The 22,876-nt window shown below is 35.2% G+C and overlaps 1 protein-coding gene across 1 annotated transcript in view; it reads left to right on the forward strand.

Annotated features, from left to right (window-relative positions):
* GPM6A (glycoprotein M6A) overlaps positions 1 to 22,876 on the forward strand; it is a 126,653-nt gene that overhangs the window by 67,517 nt on the left and 36,260 nt on the right. The window contains exon 2 of the mRNA XM_074866440.1: positions 17,081 to 17,273. Within this exon, the coding sequence (XP_074722541.1) occupies positions 17,081 to 17,273 (193 nt within the window). The remainder of the gene's footprint in view (positions 1 to 17,080; positions 17,274 to 22,876) is intronic.

Raw genomic sequence — 22,876 nt, forward strand, 5'->3', positions numbered from 1 at the left:
CATAGTTAATCAGTTAATCTTCAGCTTGTTGGTATGCTTTCAGTGTTATTGTCATCTAATCAGAATAGCTAGAGTTCATTTAAAATTCAATAGTTCAGTGTATTTCGTTTCATATACATTGAGGATTTGGTCTGCAAAACAACTCTCTTCCAAATCCTTGATTTGGATACCTCCCTATATGATGTTTAGGGCTCTCAGTTTTTTTTTCTGTGTTGCACATTCAGAGAAGAGATACTCCACGTACTTGGCAAATGAATCAGAATAAGCTTGTCTGGGATCCAGGTAATATATATAATTACAAATCAAAAGTTCAGTACTCTTCAGGTACCTCCAGGCAGAAGAGGTAATGCAAGAGGCAAAGTAGCAAGGTTATCTTAATCCTGATACTTTGTTTAGAAGTCATCAGAGAAAACCAGCAATGGATAATTACATAGTGAACCAAAGTCTGTCCCTGTCTTGTTTTCTCAATGTTTTAAAATACAAGGAGCATGAGTTGGGCACTCTCTATACAAGTTTTCTAGTTTGAAACAGCTGAAGTTTTGAAATCTCAGTCTCTCTTATAAATTATTATTTCAGAGAAATCACCTGGCTTTATCAAAAAGTTCCGTGTGTGTATTTTATTTTAATTTTTGCTTTATTTAAATCTTTAATATAAAAATAATTTCAAAATAAAACCAGCTTAAATTCAGACACCCATTTGAAAATACTAAAATATTATTTTAAAAAACAAACAAAAAAAATTTGAAAAATCTGTGAACATTGTAATTTCCCTTCCAACAGATTAGTTTTAATGAACAATATTCTCTGGAATAGTTGGGGCAGGGCAGGGTGATAGTACTGCTCAAAATACCTCTTAAGATAGTCAAAATTCCTTCTTGCCAAGCTCTATAGCTCTGTGCAGCTCCTCCACTACCTCAAAAAGATGTGTACTGGCAGTCAAAATAAATGGATTCTCTACTTGCAGTTTGTATGGATGATATGAGGTCACAAGAGTGGCTAATTCTTCCATTTTCAAAATTTTGTCTATTGTGGGGATCCTGACTGTGGCCTCTTAACACACTGCAGCAGCTGTTGAGTGCAACACAGCTTTGTTCTCATATGTGAGTGAGGAGTTTCCCATGCAAATGTGAGTGAAGATGTGCGCCTGGAGTAATGATGTTGCAAAGGCATACATGAAATCCCATACGGAAGGACTCATCTTTGCCTTCCCAAACCTAGATGTAATTGCCATAGCCATAAAAATTGATACAGTAAAAAACCCCCCAAATTCTCCAGTTGCTTTTTTAAAAAAACAGACTTTAACCTAAATTGTTATATAAATACTTATGGATAAGTATGGTACGGATACTTATAGATATATATCTTTTACATTAACAATTCTTTTTTCTTCAGATATGCTTGTCTTTGTTTTGATTTTTTTTGTCTTAAACCTTTTTGTCTGCTGACCTTTTCACTTTTGTATTTTTTTGTTTCCCAGGAGTAAAATATATCACTCTTAGCACCATGTTACAATGAAGAGTACAGGAGCTCAGTAAGACTTCCTGAGACTGTGACCTTTTTTAAATACTAAAAGGCTTACCTCTGGAGATAACTGAGCTAATCTAATTGAATTAGTGCACAAATGCCTCAGTGGATTAATTTTGACATCTTCAAGTTTTAAAAATATATTGGTTTACAACTATTGTGACTTTAGTATAAAAATTTATATGTTTTCCTTTCCTCTAAAAAAAAAAAGAAAAAAAAGCGTTTTTTGGAATTTAGACATAATGGTAAACTACTTTATCAAATAGGAGTTAATGCTATTCAGTTCATGTTTACTGAATGATAAGGAGACTTATAAATTGAAGATAATAAAATGAAAACAAATTTAATATTCACCAAGTAGTATTTGACCATAGTCACCACAGGACTTATAACAGCAATGTTAGGTAAAATTCACTGCTGTAAAGAAGACAAATGTCTGTTATTTGTATGGTAATAACAACTATCTGTGCTAAAGCAGCAGTCGTTCACTTTCTGTAGTGACCTTGCTTTAAATCACCAGCATATTTGATAAGATAATATATTACATTAGAAAGTTTATAAGCTCAAACCTTTTGAGAGTATGAGAAAAATCATTTGTATATCAAAGACAGACTAATACGCTACCTGGAAATTTTCTTTGGTTAACCATAATAAAATAACTACAAATCTTTTAAATAACAGAATTCCAATATAAATCTTGCATATTATAAATAGAATTTAAAATACTTTGTTGTTACTGCCAAAGTCCTAACACTTTTGTGAAATTTTCTTTTGAACTTGTTTTATTATATCTATGGTCTCCTTCTAAATATGATATATTGGCTTCTTGATTTTTGCTTAGATTTTTTTGATTTCTTTTTCTGGAACTGCTTCAGTGAAATAATTTACAGCAAGGTGGATATTTCTGACTGTGAAATGTGAGATTAGAGAGCATCCCATCACAATAGCTGTGAAGAACTACAGAGCTCTCCTGCTGTGGAGCAAACCAGCAGAACAGGAGATATGTGATAAATGAGAGCTAGTCATCATGGATCATGGCTTCTGGGCAATGCTTTCTTACTTCAGGATTGTCCTGTCTTTTGCTATTTCATGTATAAAGTTTCCTTTCCTTGATATTTGGAATTTGGGAAAAAGAATAGAAGTTGTAATAAAATATTCTAATGCCAACATAAGCCATACTCCACTACTGCAGGCATTTCCCACTTCAAAGTTAGACAAGGGCACTGGAAGATCCAGGTGGTGAAGGATGAAAGTAGATCTATTCAGTCTGTCAGTATAGTGCTGAATTTCATGCAGTCTTGTAATTCCATATTTCGAGCAAATCATCTGTAGATATGTTTCCTTCAGTATATTAAAATCCATAAATTAATACTTGATTTCTTTCTAAAAAGCTATTCAACTGTAAGTTACAGTCTTAATGCAATTTTAAGTAAGGGTTAGATTGTATAGGAGTATATTGGCTTCTTGTAGTTGTTCTTGCTTGTCCTCATAATTGATGATTAAAAAAAATATTTGTAGGTATCTGACAGTATTAGGATAAAAATGTTAAATGTCACCTTTACTTTTATTGCCTTTGCTCTTTCACATATCTTTCTTGCTTTTTCATGTGCCTGTCTTAAAAATAGTTCCCTAACCTTATATTTCTGGGAGGAAAAAAAAGCCTGTGGTGCATAATAATTGTATTTCACGTTCTGTGCTCCTGAAGAACTCTTCACAGTGTTACCTATTAACATCTCATCCTTCAATTTATCTTAGCTAGGAAAATAAGCCTTGCTTCTATCTCAAAAGGCTCAAGAAAGCACAGAATTAGTAGAATATTATAATTTCGTGCAGCAATCATCCTTCAAAAAAATTAAACATTTTTTCATTGAAGAAAGATTTAGTGGAAAAGAAAAGCCACAAAAGAGGAAGGGGACAGGATTTCTAAATACAAAAGATATTATGATTTATTAGTGACTTTCAGCATCCTATCTAGATTGAGTTTTGACTAAACTATAAACTTTAATAAAAATAATTGTATCAAAGTATCTTACAGATGAACCTTTGTGAAACTAGAAAGAAAACAGTCTTTCATGATTAAGCAGCAGTTAAGTAAGAGAAATATGAAACATGATTTCAGAGTCTGTTCTTAAAATGAAATTTTCTTGTCTGCCTCTCATATATTAGTTGTAAATATCTTCTAGTATTTTAATAAACAATAAATGCTTTTTCAACTTTATGTAGAGAGTGAAAATGAAATGCATGCAGATTGATCTTTCACTAGATTCTAATCTGTGTGGTTGAGAGTCATTCTCCTTGATACATTTATTCATTCCTTTACTCTAAAAATTGTCACTTCACTGAATGCTGAGATTTCTGTTCCTGCTGGAGTCAGTAATAAACACTGTTTAGTGGGAGGTGGCTTAGTTTTTAAATATATGGTCTTTTTGAAGCCAATAGAAGTTGGCTACTACAGGTGTTTCTGTTCAAAAGAAATACATAACTAAACTTGAGATCTTGTCAGAATGAAAGTTAATAACTCAGTTCCAGTAAAGAAATTTCAGTTTGATATCATTAAGATTATTAGTTGTTGGTTTGAGAAAGTGTGTGACATGCTGGTCCACATAGACTTTGCTTATGACCTATATCTTTAAAGTTGTTATCAATTAAAAAAGTAAATATGTAAATTTGCACTGAGTAAACAGTACCTTTAAGTTGTTTATTCTAAGTTCATTAACAAACCGTTCTGTTTCTAATTTATTTGTCTTCAAAACTGTTTATTGTGTTTTTAAATGGGATTAAGGGGTTAATTACTGTATAGAGAAGTCTAAATAGTACATTTTAAAGTGTTATACATATTCACAGATATATTTTGAAAAATATACGGGTTGGCATTCATTGGTTTCATGGAACAGTCTTCCTCATAACTAGTCAAGTCATGACTGGATTATTCAGATCATCCTGAAGTATGGCAACTATCTGCCCCATCATCATCTATTTCTTCGTTTATTTTTCTTGCTGAGGTGTTGAAGTGACAGTCATATATAAAGTTATCTAATGCTTCCTTTAAAAGATTGTAGTTTTATTTCCAGATGGAAATATTCAGAATATTCAGAATTTCAGACTGAAGCTTTCTATAATTGTTTGGTGTTTTTTTTTTTTTTTTTTTTTTCTACTTTAGTTGAAGGTATTCTATTGTCTTGGGTAATAAATAGACCTGTGCATGTCTGTTTCATTAAGGAGTATCTCAGTGACTTGGAGAGGGGTGGTGGAATTAAATAGCTGGATAAGAATGGGGAGAGAGGAAGGAGGTGATGTGGTGTTCCCATTACTCATCCCCCAGAGCAGATGAGCTTGCTCTCTCCTGGCTTTGAAGAGAACGAGCAAGATTATCTGCTTTGATTGTTTCTCAGGCAAATAGGTGTTGAAGGAAATAAGAGTACCCCCGATGAAGAGAGTCTGAGGGTGAAGGGAGCAGATGAAGTCAAAGAGAGGCTTTTGAGATAAAAGTGATGTAAAACACGAGGACACAGGATCAGAAGTTGCGTATGATGTAGGATAAAGACCAAGGGCTATGTAATGCCAAGTAAAAGAAAGCTTTAATCGCTACCATATTGAAGAGCCCAGGATTTTTGAGTTCTAGAATTCCACTGCTATCAGCTAACAGCTGTACAACCTACACACTCTATCTGCTTCAGGAGAGGAAGGATTTGTAAGGCAAAAGAGATAATTTAAGGCAGCTGTATATTTGGTGTTTTATTAATATGCTTCTTGCCACTATGTCCTGCACAGCTGCTGGAAAATTTCCTGAGATCAAAGTATTCACATTTTACCTCTAATTGTATTTTCGTTACTTCTGAGTGTTAAGTACACACAATTGGAAATGACAACAGTAAAATTGGGATTGATTATATAAAGACCTATATAAACATAAGTATTCTGAGAAATTGTATTAATGTTATTCTGAGTACCAAACTGAAAAATCACTTGTCAAATAATCTGTTTGTTCCACTGTTCCACCACCTGGAAAAAGGATGCTCCTCTAAAATGAGGATATTTAAAACTGTAAATACCTTTTAAATATGTAAGAGGTTTGTAGAACATTCCAATTAAACAGATAAGTGCACAGAAAATTCATGGAGGAATGTTCTCTGAGTTTGCAGGATTTGGATAAAGCACTAAAAAAAGAAAAAAGATGTGGCTTAAAGCCCAGTGTGACTACTCAGTCTATTTGTGAATGAGAAAAAATTACTCCAGAATTATGTTTCAGTAGTATGCTTCATGGTGGTTTACCATTTGGGAGAAATTGCTCTGTTCAAGGCTGAGGAGAAGATTGATTCTATGAACTCTAGGTAAGAGAGATGAAAAGGATACTTATCTTCTAGCTTTATGATCCATGGCATTGTCATTTGCTTTATAGTGAGTACTAAATGTTGCATAGAATTAGTGTTCTTACAAACTTATTTTTTCCAGCAGATCAAAAACAGAAGTATAAACAGCTATAATAGTTTCAATCATCATATATGCATTATCGATACATGTAACATGTTTATAACCTATTTCTTAACAATAATGAATTGTCTATTTAATGTACAAATTATAGATACATAACATATAAAGTACATGTAATGGGAAAACTGTTTGAATTAACTGACCATATTCTTCTTTATTTGTATCACATTTGTGCAGCTAGTTTGTTTCATTGATGTCCCTTTAGCTTTAGAGTGATTTTGAAGCCAACAAATGTTGTCTGTTTTAAATCAGCCAGCATTTTTTTATAAGATTAAAAAGATTGACTGTGTTATGCCTGACTGATTTGTATTTCAGGCAGCAACTGCTCTGTGTCAGTAACTTTAATACTTATTAATTACTAGATTAAGATTTGTCTCGTTAAACAGCAATAAACCTAATGTCCTGAAGAGTCTATAACAGCTAATCACAACACAGTTTTCTGTATGTTGTCATGATCGTTAGTGTCCCACAAATATGAGTATTCATTTGTGTTTGTAGTTTCTTTCAAAGGTCTGAATGTGTAAGTTTTTGCATGTATGTAGATAAAATATTTTAATTAGTACTTTGTCTGGAAAAGTTGCATTAGTTTACATTGCAATCTATAACAGTACCTGTAAAAAGAGAGAATCTTCTCAAGCATGTACAGGTCTCCCAATGTTTTCACTTAATAATCAGTTCCTCTCGACAGAAGCATTACCCACTTGGACATGGATAAACAAAAACAGCATGGGCATTTATAAATGTCACACATGTAAAGTTTTTTATATGAATGTGAACCAATGAAGGTGTCATGTGTACTGGTGTCTAAACTTTGGTAAGAAAAGTCCACGCCAGATTGTGTCCACTTTTATAGTTGTTCCTTATATAGCACATCCAGCTAGGGTCTGATTCTTACTAGGTTTTGCAGCTACTTCTACAATACAAGCGTCAAACAATATAAACAGGCTTAAGGAACAACAGCAAAGATGGTGGCTGTCAGTGACAAAAGGGCAAGGAGGTGGGAAGTGTTTTGTAAGGGACGTGACATATCAAGTGGTAAAAAAAAAAAAAAAAAAGAAATAATCCCTAACCTTCTACCGCTTCCTCTCAGTTGTATTAGTGGAAGTTAAATGTTTTCATAGATGTTTACCCAATAAAACAATGAATTCAGGTATAGGGTGAGGCTGTACTATTTGGAAATAATTGTGGTGTGATGTCACCAAGTTCTGGTTATCTATCTCATATTCTATATGTTTTATTGAAGTTACAGTGTTAATTTGATTTTAAGTTGATGAGACAAGCCACATGTTTGCAGTCAATCACATGCTCAATACCTTACTAAGTGAAGCCTTGTGTAGGTACCTAAATAGTAACTGAGCCAATTCCTTTGACAAGCTGTGAGATGTGCAGCCATGAGTTTTTGCTTAAATTAGTCCTTTGTTAGATTACAATTGACAGGGCTGGGAAAGGTGACACCAATATCTTAAAGGAAGCATGCAGGATGATAATTTACCTGTCCATCAAAGAAGAGGAAGCAAAAAACTAAGGTGATGAAAAGAAAGGCTAGTTTCCTGTCTGACTGGCAGAGAATGAAGCATTTTGCTTTAAAAAATAAGTTCCAGTCCATCCAAGATACCTTCTATATGTTGTTGAAAGTTATGGAGTAGGAAAGAGATGAGAGTAGCTTTTTGGGATGTTGTGCAGCCTCGGTCAAAGGTTGGAATGTACCTTCGGTAAGTGAAATTTAGACCTTTGATCATGACTTATGATGAGACTTTACTGCCAGGGCACTGATTTTCTGCTGTCGCAATAGCTTAGATCTGCGTTCTGCCAAAAGGTATCAATCAGGTGGATTGCTTCACAGTGCTCTTTTGTAAGGTATGATATCTGGCAATTCTCATCATTCATTAGAAAGTTATCTAAGTTCAACAAATACTTTGGCAGAATACTTTGGTGCAACAGAGGAAGTCAACAAGCTATTTGATCCTTGATAAAACAGTACAGTCCAGTATGACAGACCATGAATTTTTGTACTCCCACCATTGAGTATTGCTGAAGTATGACCAATGAAAGACAGGATGAAATTCTTGTATATGCTGCTTAATTCAGCTTTACTTTCTTAGATATATTCAACAGACAAATCTTTAATTTCATTCTGTTGCATGCTGGACATTATAACAGAAGTGTGTGTGTGTGTGTGTATATATATATGTACATTTATCCGTATCCAGCTGTGTTTCAGGTACCCAGGAAAAGAGGCTGTAGATAGCCCTTTTTTTACCTCCAGATTTCAGTGTGGTTAAGAAGGATGGAACAAAACAGAAGCATGTTTGTTATCTGTGGGATAAGTAAGGACATAGATGTGACTCCTAAACTAGGAGAAAGAGAGGACCTCTTCTCGCTTGCTGTTTAAGTTGCCATGCTAGGTGCTTTGATGAGAACGAAAACCACGTTTATTTGTTAGATATGTCTTTAAACTTAGTTGAAAACTGATTTTTAATATAATTTACCTCACATATAAAATACATCTTTAATTTGGCCTTGAAAGTTTATTATACCAGGTGATGGCAGCACAGAAATTATAGATCTCTCTGCCAGGTGGATTTGCTTTGTTTTTTGAATAGCTCAATGTTATTCTGTTGCAGTCTTCTTGAAATAATATTTCTTCTCTTTGACTAAATAGTGTATTTCATATTACTTCCACTGTGTGTTAAAACTGAATTATTTGGAATCCATTTAAGCAATCCATTTGAGATTTAACTACCTTGAATATAACTGAAGAAATGTGTTCAATGCATATGATGAAAATGCAAATCTAAATTATATTTCTGATATACAAAGTACCATGATGGATTATTAGTGATCTTGCTGAATTAGATTTTTTTCTCTAGTGAATGCAGTTTTTTAAACAGTACAATTTGAACTGGAGTTTTGAGTGCTTAATAAAAACAAGGGACAGTTCTGGGTTAAATTATAGCTAATTTTCAGCAGTGTATAAAAATTACAAATTCTGTTGCCCTTGTTCAGGTTTAATTATTGTTGTTATCCATTACTCAGAACAAGAGAGTATCAATATGAGTAAGGGAGGGAGGCATTTTGTGTTATGTGCTATATTTTATTACAATGCAATATAATGTACAGATCCCTATACTCTGAATGAAAATAACCACAAACAGAAAGAACTTCACAATTTGTATATGCACTAAGAATAAAAAAGGTATTCATAAATGAATTTGTAAAGCAGGTGTTCAAAGGTCATAGTAGTTTTCCTATTGAAAATAATGCTTTACTGTGCAGTTTTCTATTTTAACAAATATTGGTGCTGCTACAAGGAGGTTTTGCAAACAAAAAACCCCTAGCATTCCATGAGACAATTGAATTCATGTTGGACTACTGACCTAAGTTGGTACTATAATTCCAAAATTTCTAACTAGATTTTCTCAAAGAATTGACTTAAATTAGTTTAGAAAAAGATTTTTTTACAACAATGTATCTGTAACTCTGTACTTTACTAGTACAAGTGCAGAACAATCTGATATTGATATAGGCTAGAGTAAATAAGCAGTTGATTATTTCAATTTTATTTCTGTGAGCATAGTAAGACAAAAACGCTAGGTAGAACTGAGCTTAACTAAGCCAGGTTGGTTACCTTTTGACCACTCTATTCCTTTTGCTCTAATGACTGCAGACAAGTTTCCAAATATTTTCTGAAATTCAAATTATGCTGGAGGACCAAATATTTCACCTTTACTGCTTCAATTTCAATAATTTCAGCATTTAGCTATGTAAGAAAACATCAGCTCTTAAAGGTGGCAATTATGCATCTTTTGTCACTGAAGTACTTCTAAAATACACATTCAATTTGTGCAGTCTCTTAAGGCTCCATTTTCAGACCACTTTATTATACTAATGTCATTTTTCTTTTCATTTTTCTTTCGAAACATGTTTTAAGGATTTTATAACTTTTTATGATGCTGAAAGTGCTGTGTATAACCTGAGCACAAAGGTATTTCAATTTAGTTTAAGAAATTCTGCATCTAAATAAGCAAAAGACTTTTTACAATTCCTCTCAGATTTGGTCCTGTGTTGAGTGCAGTAACTGATGCAATTGACCACAAAATGACTGTAAAGGCCTAAAGAATAATATTTTGATTTTCAGTATTGGCTGATTTCTGATTAGCTAACATCCAGTCACACTAAGATAACAAGCCAAAGTAGATCCAGTAATGTTACAGCATTTAATATGTGAGAGGATACCTGGATATTTATTTTGTATTTTCTTGCAATTAGTCGGCAGTTTTCCTGAAAAGCCTCTTGAGATTTTCTGTGGGCATTATTCTTGCTCTTCTACATATCATGTTGCTTATAACAGTTTAACCAAAATACCGTGTTATTTATTTATTTGTCCACTGTAGTCTTAACAACCAGGATCTCAGAATTAATTTTGTGGTAAAAGTAATTTTCGTTGCTTGATAGATAATTCTGTAATAGAAACATTCTCATAGAAAGCTAATTTAAAGCAGAAGTTGTCATCTGAACAAGAAAGATACTGTAGGTGTTAGTGTTCGATATAGCAAGGTGATAAAATTTTCTTCTCATTTCCAGTAGATCTTGTATAATGGTAGAGAGAGGGAGCAGAGTGTATCCCACAAATGACCCTGGAACACAGAGGGTAATCATGTGGAATGTGTATGCAGCACTTCTTGAACAGGTTTTCCAGATCACAGTACAAGGATGATTTTTACTGATTAATTCCCAAGTGTTGCTTCCTCTTATTTGCAGCTTTGTTGAACTACATCTCAAATGTCTTGTCTGTCTTCTGTACTTGGGACTATATTGAGGGAGCTGGATTGCTTCTGCCTGTTGCTCTGCTGTGATGCCTTGGAGAACAGTTCCAGATCAGGAAGTCATGCCACATGTTGAGGAATTTGGGGCTTTTTTGTTACTAGATCTAAGAAAATGAGTTGCTTTTTGTTCAGTACTATGTGTTTTGATGGATGTATTTATCAGTTAAAATATTGCATAACAGTACCTTGACTTCATGAGGTTGAGGCAGGCTTAATAAAACTGTATTTGAGTTGATTGGCCATGAAAGCTGTGTGACAAGTGGTACAAATTTAGATATGAAAAAATGCATGCCTAGCCAGGCATGGAAAGCACAGAAGATTTTCTTATTTTGTTTTCCATTTCAAGTTTATGTAGTTCTCTTGCATTTTACTTGGGCTCTGCTGTCCTGTGTCCTAATATTAGATAGAAAAATCTTTAAGAAAAGTAAGTTAAGAAAAAATGCCATTAAAATGTTATATGATCTTTGGAGGTGCTCGTTCCCATTGGGGACGTAATCTGTGATTAATCATCCTAGATGTTCTAGCTGAAAATGCATTGTAAAGGAGGAAAAAAGCAAACCCGGGAAATCCTTCTGTATTCTCTGTTTATTTTTTATATGTTTTTAAAAATATTTATTTTCTCCATGTTAATTTTTCCATAGAAATCTGGGGTGGATGAGTTTTCTTAACAGTTCATATAAAAGACAATAGCATAACTGCATTCTGAAACTATTTCTAATATCATTGGTTTAAACTTCACTTTCACACACTTATGTGCAAGAGGTGTAGGTCCTGAATATCTTTCTCTTTTTTTTTTTTTTTTTTTTTTTAAATGCACTGCCCAGAATTGGATTGTGTCTTTTATTTCTCAGTTATATGTCTCGATCTGCACTGAGGCGTTCACATATCACTTAACACATAAACAAAGAAATGATTGTGGTGGTGCAATTTGTGTACATAATTATCATGTAAATCACAAGGACAATTTCTGCTTCTGCTCAATATCTAAATCTTTTGCCTTCTTAATATAGAGAAGAGTCTGAATAAACAAAGTCAACTTATGTTTGGCTGGTGTGCTTGGAGGTGTGTTAGAAAACTTGTATCCAAAAAGCAGCAGAAACTAGACAAAGTGTGCACAGATTTGCCTGTATAGGGAACGCTTCGCAATCCTTTTAAAACATAAGTGTATATACCTATATCAAGAGTATTTCTGATATAGTCAGTAATAATTGTACTAAGATGAGCAGAGGTAGTTGTCTATGAGGTCTTTGGTGACTGGAAAGTGGACGTATGTAATGCAATGTTAATGTGAATTATTTTGATAGCTGAATATAGCCAGTATCTGGAGTTTTATTTTATCCATGTAAAATAAAATTCCTTGTCTTGTCATCTTCTATGTATTTCATTATTACATTTTCTCTGTGGAATGATTTATAATAAAGTAAAAAACCAGTACAGTTCTTCATGTTGAAAGCTACAAAGATGCATAATGTTTTGGATTACTTCCTATGATCTGTGTAAAAATACATGCTCCCAGCAGATCTAGATTTTTACCTGAGGGAAAATATTGGTAAACATAAGCAAAATAAGAACAGTACATGTTGAATTATATTGCACAAGGTTATTGTGCAGAGTGAACTGTTTGAAAAATACTGAAACCTGTATTTGCAGATTAAAACAAACATCAGAGCAGCACAGGGTCTTTTATATTTTTCTTAGTAATTATTTCTGTGGCTGTATGTTTTAGCTGCCTTGTGAAGATGGTGTTCAGAGTTGTGAATGACTGCCTGTCTCACACAGACGTATACATTCATTGCACAGCTGAGTCACATTCTGTACTGGTGGTTCAATATCATTGTGCCAGTTAAAATAGCATTTTTATTGTTCTGTTATTAAATAGCTATTTTCACATTCTGAACACCTGAAAGAAAAGAATCGGAGCAAATGTTGCCGACAGCACGTTATCTTCAGTGGTGTATGAATGATGTGTGATACCCATTTTAAAATGTGATACCTTAGTCCTGATTCACTGATGTTCTTTAGTTTTGAGGTGATTTCACAACACTGAAAACTCAAGCGTTATTCACTAAATAAGTAGTGGGAAAGGTAGTAGGTCTGTAGAAGAGCTGAATAAATGAGCAAGGCCTTGAGAATACCTGATTATTTGAAAATTTCTGTTGTTGGAGGAGTTATTTTCCAATAATTTTTTCTATGAGGGAAAAAGTCTTGAATTGGTAAAATATACTACTTTTAAAAGCTTCCCTCAAAGGCTTATAAGCATGAACAGTTTTAACATGAGAGGGGAACAGAAGCACTTTTTCTTCACAAATTATAAATCTGTTTCACTTATTTTCCAAATTTTGTAGCAAGAGAAAAAGGCTTTGTTTCTGATGAAATTTTTCATTGGATTGCACCTTATTATATTTGTGATCACTTTATTGTATTATACTGTTTTTACTCTGTTATGCTATTTTACTGTATTACACTGTTTCGCAGAATCACAGAATCATCAAGGTTGGAAAAGACCTTGAAGATCATCTAGTCCAACCATTAACCTAACACTGACAGTTCCCAACTACATCATATCCCTCAGCGCTATGTTGACCCTACTCTTAAACACCTCCAGGGATGGGGACTCCACCACCTCCCTGGGCAGCCCATTCCAACACCTAACAACCCGTTCTGTAAAGAAATACTTCCTAATATCTAGTCTAAACCTTCCCTGGAGCAACTTGACGCCATTCCCTCTTGTCCTATGGCTTGTTACTTGGTTAAAGAGACTCATCCCCAGCTCTCTGCAACCTCCTTTCAGGCAGTTGTAGAGGGCCATGAGGTCTCCCCTCAGCCTCCTCTTCTCCAGACTAAACAACCCCAGTTCCCTCAGCCGCTCCTCGTACGACATGTGCTCCAGACCCTTCACCAGCTTTGTTGCCCTTCTTTGGACACACTCGAGTAATTCAATGTCCTTTTTGTAGTGAGGGGCCCAAAACTGAACACAGTAATCGAGGTGCGGCCTCACCAGTGCCGAGTACAGGGGTAAGATCACTTCCCTGTCCCTGCTGGCCACGCTATTTCTGATACAAGCCAGGATGCCATTGGCCTTCTTGGCCACCTGGGCACACTGCTGGCTCATGTTCAGCCGGCTGTCAACCAACACCCCCAGGTCCCTCTCTGACTGGCAGCTCTCCAGCCACTCCTCCCCAAGCCTGTAGCGCTGCTGGGGGTTGTTGTGGCTGAAGTGCAGAACCCAGCATTTGGCCTTATTGAAGCTCATACAGTTGGCCTTAGCCCATCGCTCCAGCCTGTCCAGGTCTCTCTGCAGAGCCTCCCTACCCTCGAGCAGATCAACACTCCCACCCAACTTGGTGTCATCTGCAAACTTACTGAGGGTGCAATAAAGCTAAAGTAATATTACTGACCCTGGATTTTGATGTAGTTTGTGGTGTCTAACTGCGTGCTCGACTCTCACTGGACCTAGTGGGTGAGATGCAGCAGCTTCAGGAGGTAGTGCATAGCCAGCTGTTTCCAGAAAACAATGCTCACACTATTAAATACAGCAATCTTATGTGAGTCTGAACTTAATGAAATTTATTCTAGTTCAGACTATTGGCTATTTTTGTTCCTGTGTTGTAATTTCTTTAACTTTCTCTCTTCTACTTCGTCTGTCTCAGAAGATGAAAAAGAAATCTTTACAAAATCTCCTTTCTATCTTCCTGCCCCAAACTATTGGAATATTAAGAAACACTCTCTACAGTCCTTACATCCCTGTAAATATTTGGTTGGGTCTACCTTATTTTTTCATCTTTGACTTTACAGACCCTCATATATCACTCCCATCATCACTCTGCTGTTTTCTCTCCCTCTCTTTTTTACTTTTTCCTATAATGCTGACAGGTGTACAGTGTTACTAGTTTTCTGAGGCATTTTCTGCTGTTACTCTGTGCTGAAAATGAGAGTGGGCATTTTGTGATAACCTCTGATATCATGCAACTATGTATTTCCCAGCAGTCCTTGTTCACTGTATATACTTTCAAGACATATTTCTTATTTTTATGCCTTTTAGACAGTAGATTATCCATTGAAGGATCCTTTTCTGGTATTTGTGTAAGCCTTTAAATACTGAGGAATTAACTACGGTTATTGTTAAGGGCAATCTTAGAAAACAGGACTGAAGGAATTGTAAGAGATTTCCTATGTTTATCCACATGCAGAATTAATTACTCCAAAAACATTTATATATTTTCCTAGTCTGTTCCTAAGATCGCCCACAGACTTCCTGGAAATAAATCCCCACAGTCTAACAATCACTGAAGAAAAACACAAAGTGATCACTGGACATTCAAAGCCCTGTGCTGCTGAATAGGAAAGCTACTTACTGACAGTACAGTAGGATGACATGAATTGCAAGGATGTATTCTTCAACCAGTGTCATAGGGACTCAAAGAGGGAAAAAAACCCAACTCTTACCAAAGTATTGGAAGGGTGGAAGTTGTTACACCCATACAGGTGTGTGATGGCTGCTGGACATGGGTGACTTGTACAACAGGTTACTTAGTAAGACTGTGGCAACAGTTTAAGTATATTAATTTGTACATTTTACATTTGTTATTTTACAGTTGGCTGTGCTATAGTAATTTGTCCTTAAACAGAAGTTGTCTCTTTCTATCTTTCTTTCTATTTTTGTACAACTAGCATACATAGTTGAGAATTACCCTAATTTTTGAAATCTGTTTGTCTTGTACATGTTTAGTATATTCATTTATACTTTTATTACAGGAATTATCCACCAGTTTAAGTACTGCCTTTTATGGTAATTATATTTACAAAATATCAGCAGAGGTTTCTATTTAACTAAAATGCGTATATATTTGAAAATGGCTTAAACTGTTCTCTTCAGAGAATCTTGTATATAAATAGGTGCTCCACATATATATATGACAGATAGATATTTGTTCATTAAAAGCAGAAAATGGATGATTGGACAGAGGAAATTACTACTTTGATTATCCAGCCTAAAGGAAATGAGAGATTACTAACATAAAAGACAAAATACTAAATTACGTGTAGAGGCTACACGTACTTTGAGAAAAGTGGACAAACTTTCTTTAAAGAATGGCTTTTTTGTGCCTTTTTTTTTTCTTTTAATATATCTCTAGTATTCCTATGTTATAGCATAGCCTAAAGCTTTTAGAGCACATTAAAATATTTGACTTGCACCTATTCACAATCTTATAAGTAATTTTTAATTGGCTATTGTCTGTATAAGCATTTAAAACTTATAGGCCTCAGCTTGGTTTCTATCCAAATCCTTTCTGGCATAAACTGGTAATGCTTAGGAGAAAATAAAACTTCTGGCTACTGAATCAATGCATGTGTTTGCCTTCCCTCAGTCAGTGGTCCGTGTCTTCTCTGCCTTTCCAGAAGGCAATAGGAAGGGCACTACAGGGTGTAAAAGTCCTTATGGGAGTGGTGAGATTTGGGAGAGTCAGAGATGCTGCATTCATGAAACTACTTGACAAACTAGGCAAGGTAGTGCCAGAAACTTGAACACCCTTTCTGGGGAAAGGATTTGCTGTGGAACTAGGCGTCTGTTTAGACACTCTGCTGACTGGACAAAAAGGTTGGCCTTGTGTAACTCAAGACTGCTCTCACTTAAGAAACATTGCACAGGGTAAAATATATTGAGAGAAAATTCAACTTCTATAATTGTTTCTAATGCTGTGCCTTTTAATTGCATATCTCCATTTATTCTTGTGAGGTGTTTGAGTGATGTACAAAGAATTGGTGATGTGGGCAGGAAGAGTTCTCTTGGCAGCACTGTACAGATGAAAAAATGGAATAAACCTATCATGATGGAAGGAATTGAACTGGATATCCTCTTTCTGTGGTTTTCCTGTTATTGAGGATCTTCTGCAGTAATCTGATAGGTGAACAACAGGAATTGTGAGTATAGGTATAACCTAGGATTGACATTGTAACCTGCTCTGAATAAAAAGCTGTACAAGGAATTAATTCTTTAACTTTTCATGTTAATCAGATGGCATGTCTACATTTAATAGGTCAAGTAGCAACTGAGAAAACTCAGAAGTTGAATTAACCTGTGTCCTTTCACAAATTTTCTGACATTATAGGTTGTTATACTTGACCTAATCTCTCTTTGGCCTGCAGTCTTCAATTTTCAAAAGTGTTTCTCAAAAGTAAAAGCTTTCTTTTTCCTTTCTTGATATAATATATTAATACACAACTTTATTTTCTTGTAGGGTGCTTCGAGTGTTGCATCAAATGCCTGGGAGGTATTCCCTATGCATCTTTGATTGCTACTATCCTGCTTTATGCTGGAGTCGCGCTGTTCTGTGGTTGTGGACATGAAGCACTTTCAGGAACCGTCAACATTCTGCAAACTTACTTTGAGATGACAAGAGCTGCAGGAGATGTCATTGATGTCTTTACCATGTAAGTTACTAGTTTCTTTTAATTGTTTCCTTTTAAAACTGCTGAAAAATTCCACAGGGTATATAAATTTGACTCAAAAAAGTGTCTTCTAATGAAAACCATAGAAAGAATTGGATAAGCTCAGCAGATTTGACAGAGTTGGTATTTTTACTATTTACAATCAATTTGCAACATTATTTAATATCCCATAGTAATTTATTACTAAACATTACTTCATATAATATTGATGAATCTGTTCCATGCATGCTTGCTTTTATCCTTTTATCCTCTGATAATGTCTTTGCTGAAAAGTGTAAAAATGTAAAAATAAAAATCTTTATACTCTAAATAGATAAGCAGGATTGTGTAACAAGTAAGAGATTAGTTCTGGGAATAAACACAATAAAGAAGTAACTGAGGAGCTGTGCAGAACCCTGAGACTCAAAATGTCAAAACTCTGTTACATCTGGTTTTCCTATAATTCATCTGTTTTGAAGGTTTCATGCTTTGATACTCCTGAAAACCTATTCTGGAAGGCCTTTGTTTTGTTGAGCATCTCCTTCCCTTTGGTAAATTAATTACATATAGCAAAGTAGTTTACTATAACCTGAAATTAAATGACATATTTTCTAAGCTCTTTAAAATTGTCTCTTTAAAACATGATTTTCTTAGGTATTTGAAATCCAAATTCTATCTGGCTGCTAATGGTCATAACTAAAGCTGGAGTATCCTATCCTCAAATTTGTACACCTTTTCTTCCATGAATGTTTTTTTGAGAAGTGAAGTGATTTGATCATCCATCAAAACATTGACCTCATGATAGATAGTTCCATAACAATGGCAGCTCAGGCCTTAGCAGTTGCCAAAAAGCAAACCAAGTACCAGGAACTACTGGGAAAATCATAGAGAAACAGGGAACATACTTATGACATTGTTTAAATCCACCTTTCATCCATATAATTAATACTGTCCACAATATTGGTGTCCCAAAGAAGGCAAAAAAAGATGAGCTATAGAACAGAGGCTATATGGTTAAAAATTGAGTATAGTAGGATTCTTCAATCTAGAAAGTGTGATTAAGAGCTGTTGGGCTAGAGATCTGTAAATTCACAATGTTATGAATAAGATGCTCAAGGTTAGGATTGCCGCCTTCTTCCAGTACAAGAAGTTTGAGGTATCAGAGGAAACTAGTAGACACCAGGTTCATAAGAAACAGGTGATGGTTCTTCAGTTGTTGCATAGCATACCTGTGAAGCTAGTTGCATATTGTGGATGCCAAAATCAGCCAAGGATGGGTTCAAGGGAAGACTGAATAATCTTGGAAAACAAATCCATTGATGATTTCTTGTGCCATACAGACTTATCCACCTCAGGAAGTCCCAGAAGCTGGAATAGCTTTGGGGGTTATCCTGTCGACTTGCCTGCTCTTACTTTTATATTCATTGTTTGAGATAGAAAAATGGATGAGATATGTATTTCATCTGACTTGATACCCCTGTTTTCATGATAGCTAGAAACAGAACCTTAAAGCTCTTCACTTGCATAGTGCTATGTTACCAACAACCTTTTCAAAGCTTCTCTGTGAATGTTAGCTGTATTGCTTGTGGAATTAGTAGCCAGAAGGGAGAGTATAACAAATCAGTATGTCACTGCTATGTTATATGCAAATTTCTTCTTAGGTCCAAGGAATTTAGATGTTCTTGTGTAATAATATATTGGGTTGATGGGAAGTATGTGACTTCTGCTTTGCCTTTTTGCCTTGTCATTTAGAATAATGGGTCTGACTTGACTTGGCGGCTAAGGTTCATTGTTATCCTGAATGAAATATCAGTCATTTTATTAGTCTCTAACTTATTTTATTAGTCCCTAGGAAGCCATTAGTGCAGAACAGCCACAAATCGATGCTTTCTCTTCAGAGCAAGTTTTCCAGCTTCCCTCTGTCAAATGCTTAAGTGAAAATATCAGTCAGGAGACATAGTTCAAATGCATATAATTCACTGGAAATGATTAAGGAACTGTAAAGGTGATTTTTTTTTCTTGGCATTTAATTGTTTGACTTAGCTAATAGCTTTTTGATTTGTTTGTTTTTTTGTTTACTTAAAGATACACTAAATCTTATTCTTTCCTTGGCAGACCTACTGCAATCAAAATTTCAGTTTATTCAGTTGTGAAAGATATCTCTAAAGTTATGTCTTAAAGGGAGGAGGAGCAAATATTTTGACTAAAAGCAGATGAGCCATTGCTTTTGAGTAGATAAACTGTGTGATTCTCAAAGAATTTTGCACACATTAATTTTCTATCTGCTTAAGTTAATTTTGTAGGGAGAAGAAATGCTTGGTATTTTGTCATAAGTCTTGATAAACAGTTGCTGGTACAAAAGCCCTGTGGTAATTATATTGCTTTGAAAGGCCAAAAAGCAGAAAGAAAAAATATGTAAGTAGAAACAGACAATGCAGTGCCTATATTCTTAAAACTACACATATTGAAATGGAAATAAAACCTGTCTGTTTATTGTTCTGATTAGAAATAATAAGAAATTAAAAAAAAAATCTATCAGTGTGCCCTACTAAATTATACTTTTTTAAGGTTATTATTGAAGACGTTTTGGCTCTTAATGCTTCTAGTGCTGCGAAGTGTCTCAGGCTGACCTGGAGTCCGTCCTTCTGTGATAAATGTTCTAGGCAGATGCTGCAGTGGAGTGAAGTGGGTTAGATTCTGTTTAATCATGCTTGTGGTTTCTGTCTGTATTTTTATTAGCACAGCGGATTTCAAACATTATTCAGAATAAAAATCAATCCCTATCTGAGAGCTACTTATGTGGGTGGTAAGAGATAAGGGCTTTTTTAACTGTGCCCACAACTGTATTTGTCTGAACTCAAATAACACAACTCACAAGCCATCCTGTATCTTTTATCTTTGTCAATACAGCTGCTCATTGCAATTTAAAAGAAGCAGCAGACCCCTGTAGAGAAAGGAGGGCATAAACAAGATCTGAAACACTCTTTAAGTGCCTAAAATAAAAGCTAAAGTACCTAAATCCAACAGAGCCATTCAGAAATGTCCATATCAATGTCCCTGAGGGCATCAACGGCCCTGCCTGTCCCTGCCTGGCATCATCTGGAGCCTCCCCTCAACCTGCCCATGGTCCAGGACCCCACTTCAGCCCATCTTGGGGCTCTCAGTCCCTCATCACAGACTCACCCAGCCACAGGGCTGAAACTGCCCTACCCCCGGCTGCTCCCTGACTAGGGTGCTGGGATGGGCCCTGGCTGCCCCATGGGTAGCCCTCATCTCATTTGGTGCCCTGATGCTTGGGGAGAGATGAATCAATTAAGAACCTGTAATAGGCCTCAAAGTCACCTTGGAGGGCTCTGCCCTTGAGGGTTCAACCAAGAGCAACAGCCCCATGGAATAGAAGTAGTGATCTGGGTTCTGGCCTGCAGAGTGGACATGGTTCCTGATTCCAGCTCTCTGGACTCAAACAATATATACCAGCTGCAGTTCATATCTACTTTGGAAATACTAATAAGTAGTAAATATTTCTAATTTTAAAAATGAAGAGTAAGTTTTGCAGCTGGTTTTAAAATTCCTTAAATGACAGGCAGTTAAATCAATTTTCTCAAATTTATTATTTTTTTTCCAAGTTGAAATATGGAATGGTCATGGTCAATAATTCTGAGGTATTGGAGACATCTTGGAGAGATGCTGGGTGGGGTAGAGATAGTGATTTTATAGCAAAGGTTTACAGTAAAGAATGCTCTTTTGCTTGCTTGTTTTGAGGGGAAAAAAACCAAAACCAAACATGGCCTGTAATACAGTGCTAAAAACAATAGTGTCTAAAAAGTAGCAATGATTTTTTTTAAAAGGATTTTGTCTCAAAGTACTGGATTGCAGCCTGACTTGAATTTCTTCAGGGTGACGCAGCTAAAACAGATGCTCTAAACTCTTGAAAACTAAAATAGATTAAATGTATTGAAGTTTGGGTGAACATATACCATAAAGACAGGTATTCCTTATGGAGAAGAGCATATCTTTAAAAATCACATAGCTGAATGAGGTAGATTTTTCTCTCTTTCCACAGTAAATTCTAAATCCATGAACCTTTAATAAATTGGATGGTAATAAGAAACCATTTGGAATTATCAATAAGTGACCTTTTAATTGGGACTAACTACTGATTATATTGCTTTCTGAATTGCTTCTGTGAAACTTCATTCCTCATAACCCCAGAGTTCTTTACTACCAACATTGTCATTGCTCTGATGGTAGATGCTTCGCACCCCTCCCTGCCCCCCAAGTGAAGAAATACCTGTACAGAAGTCATAAACTGTTGTTTGGGATGTGGATTCCTTCAGTGGATGTAGAGTAGTTATTTTAGTTCCTTGTGATTCAAAGGGATCCTAAGAAATTAAATATGGTGGTTTAAATTATCCTGAAAAATGTCTTTATGATACTTTAACTGTAAGAGGGGAATGGTTTATGTTGCCTACTTTGTCAGTTTAACATCTCTGTAGGCTTCACTGAAACGGTGTAACCTGCTTGAGGCAGATGTGGTATTCAGTCATTCTTCTAAGAACTTAATAAACTGAAGTGAACACTCTATCTGCAAAGTACTGGGTATAACTAGATTCACTTACTTAATCAGTGGTTTTGACAAGATTCCAAAATCAGCAGAAATAGATGTATGATTATCAAAAGTGTATTGTAGGAACTGGATTTTTATCTTTTTCTGGTGTTCGGAACAAATTCCAGAAGATGTTTTTTAGGAAATCAACAGCACAAGGTACATTTGGTGTATTTCCCAACAGCATCTTTTCACAGTTCTTTCTCTTTAGTATGCAAGGCCAGTTAGTGCCATCTGTCATATGCTTGTGATATATAGGCCATGAAACAAGGGAATCACGCTCTTAGAGTGGAGAAATGAAGAAATCTTCCTGATAGAAACATTAACAATGTTTTCCTACTACAGTCATAGCTAATTCAGGTTGCTGTAAATTCACTTTCTTTTAAAGGTGTGAAAAGAAATAGTAAACTAAATCAAGTTACAGTCTGTAAATCTGTTGTCACTATCTTCTCTGTTGGAAATGCCACAGACACTCTACTGGAGGCACCTTCTTACAGCTAAATATTTCCTTCATTTCAAAATGTAAAAGCCTGTGTTTCAGATGCTGTGTCCAACTTTGATGCTTGCTGATAACCTTTGTTAGTGTATAGTCATTGTTTATTAAAAGGATGTTATTTAGTAATATATATATGTATGTGCAACTGTTTTGAGGAATAAAAAAAAGAGCGTGCGTAGAAGCTTTTATATTCCCCCTCTTAGCGTTTGAAACCAGTGTTTTGAGAGGTAGATATATGTATGTTATTTTGATCAGCATGCTGTTCTTTGTTTTTGTTGGCTTTGTAGCTATCACAAGTTAAATATTAGTACCACTAAAAATATTATTGTTATTATTATTATTGCACTAATATTAATGGAATACTATGAAAGCTGTTACAATGAGACTTATAGTAAAGGCTAGCTGATATGAAATACGGTATTTATAAATATTTGCATTAGACCATGTGATGGTTCTGTTTTAGTCATCTACTTAGTATGCAACAATACTAATCTGGTTTTCCCT

This window comes from Strix uralensis, chromosome 4 (assembly GCF_047716275.1).
Source record: "Strix uralensis isolate ZFMK-TIS-50842 chromosome 4, bStrUra1, whole genome shotgun sequence".
Classification (NCBI taxonomy): Eukaryota; Metazoa; Chordata; class Aves; order Strigiformes; family Strigidae; genus Strix; species Strix uralensis.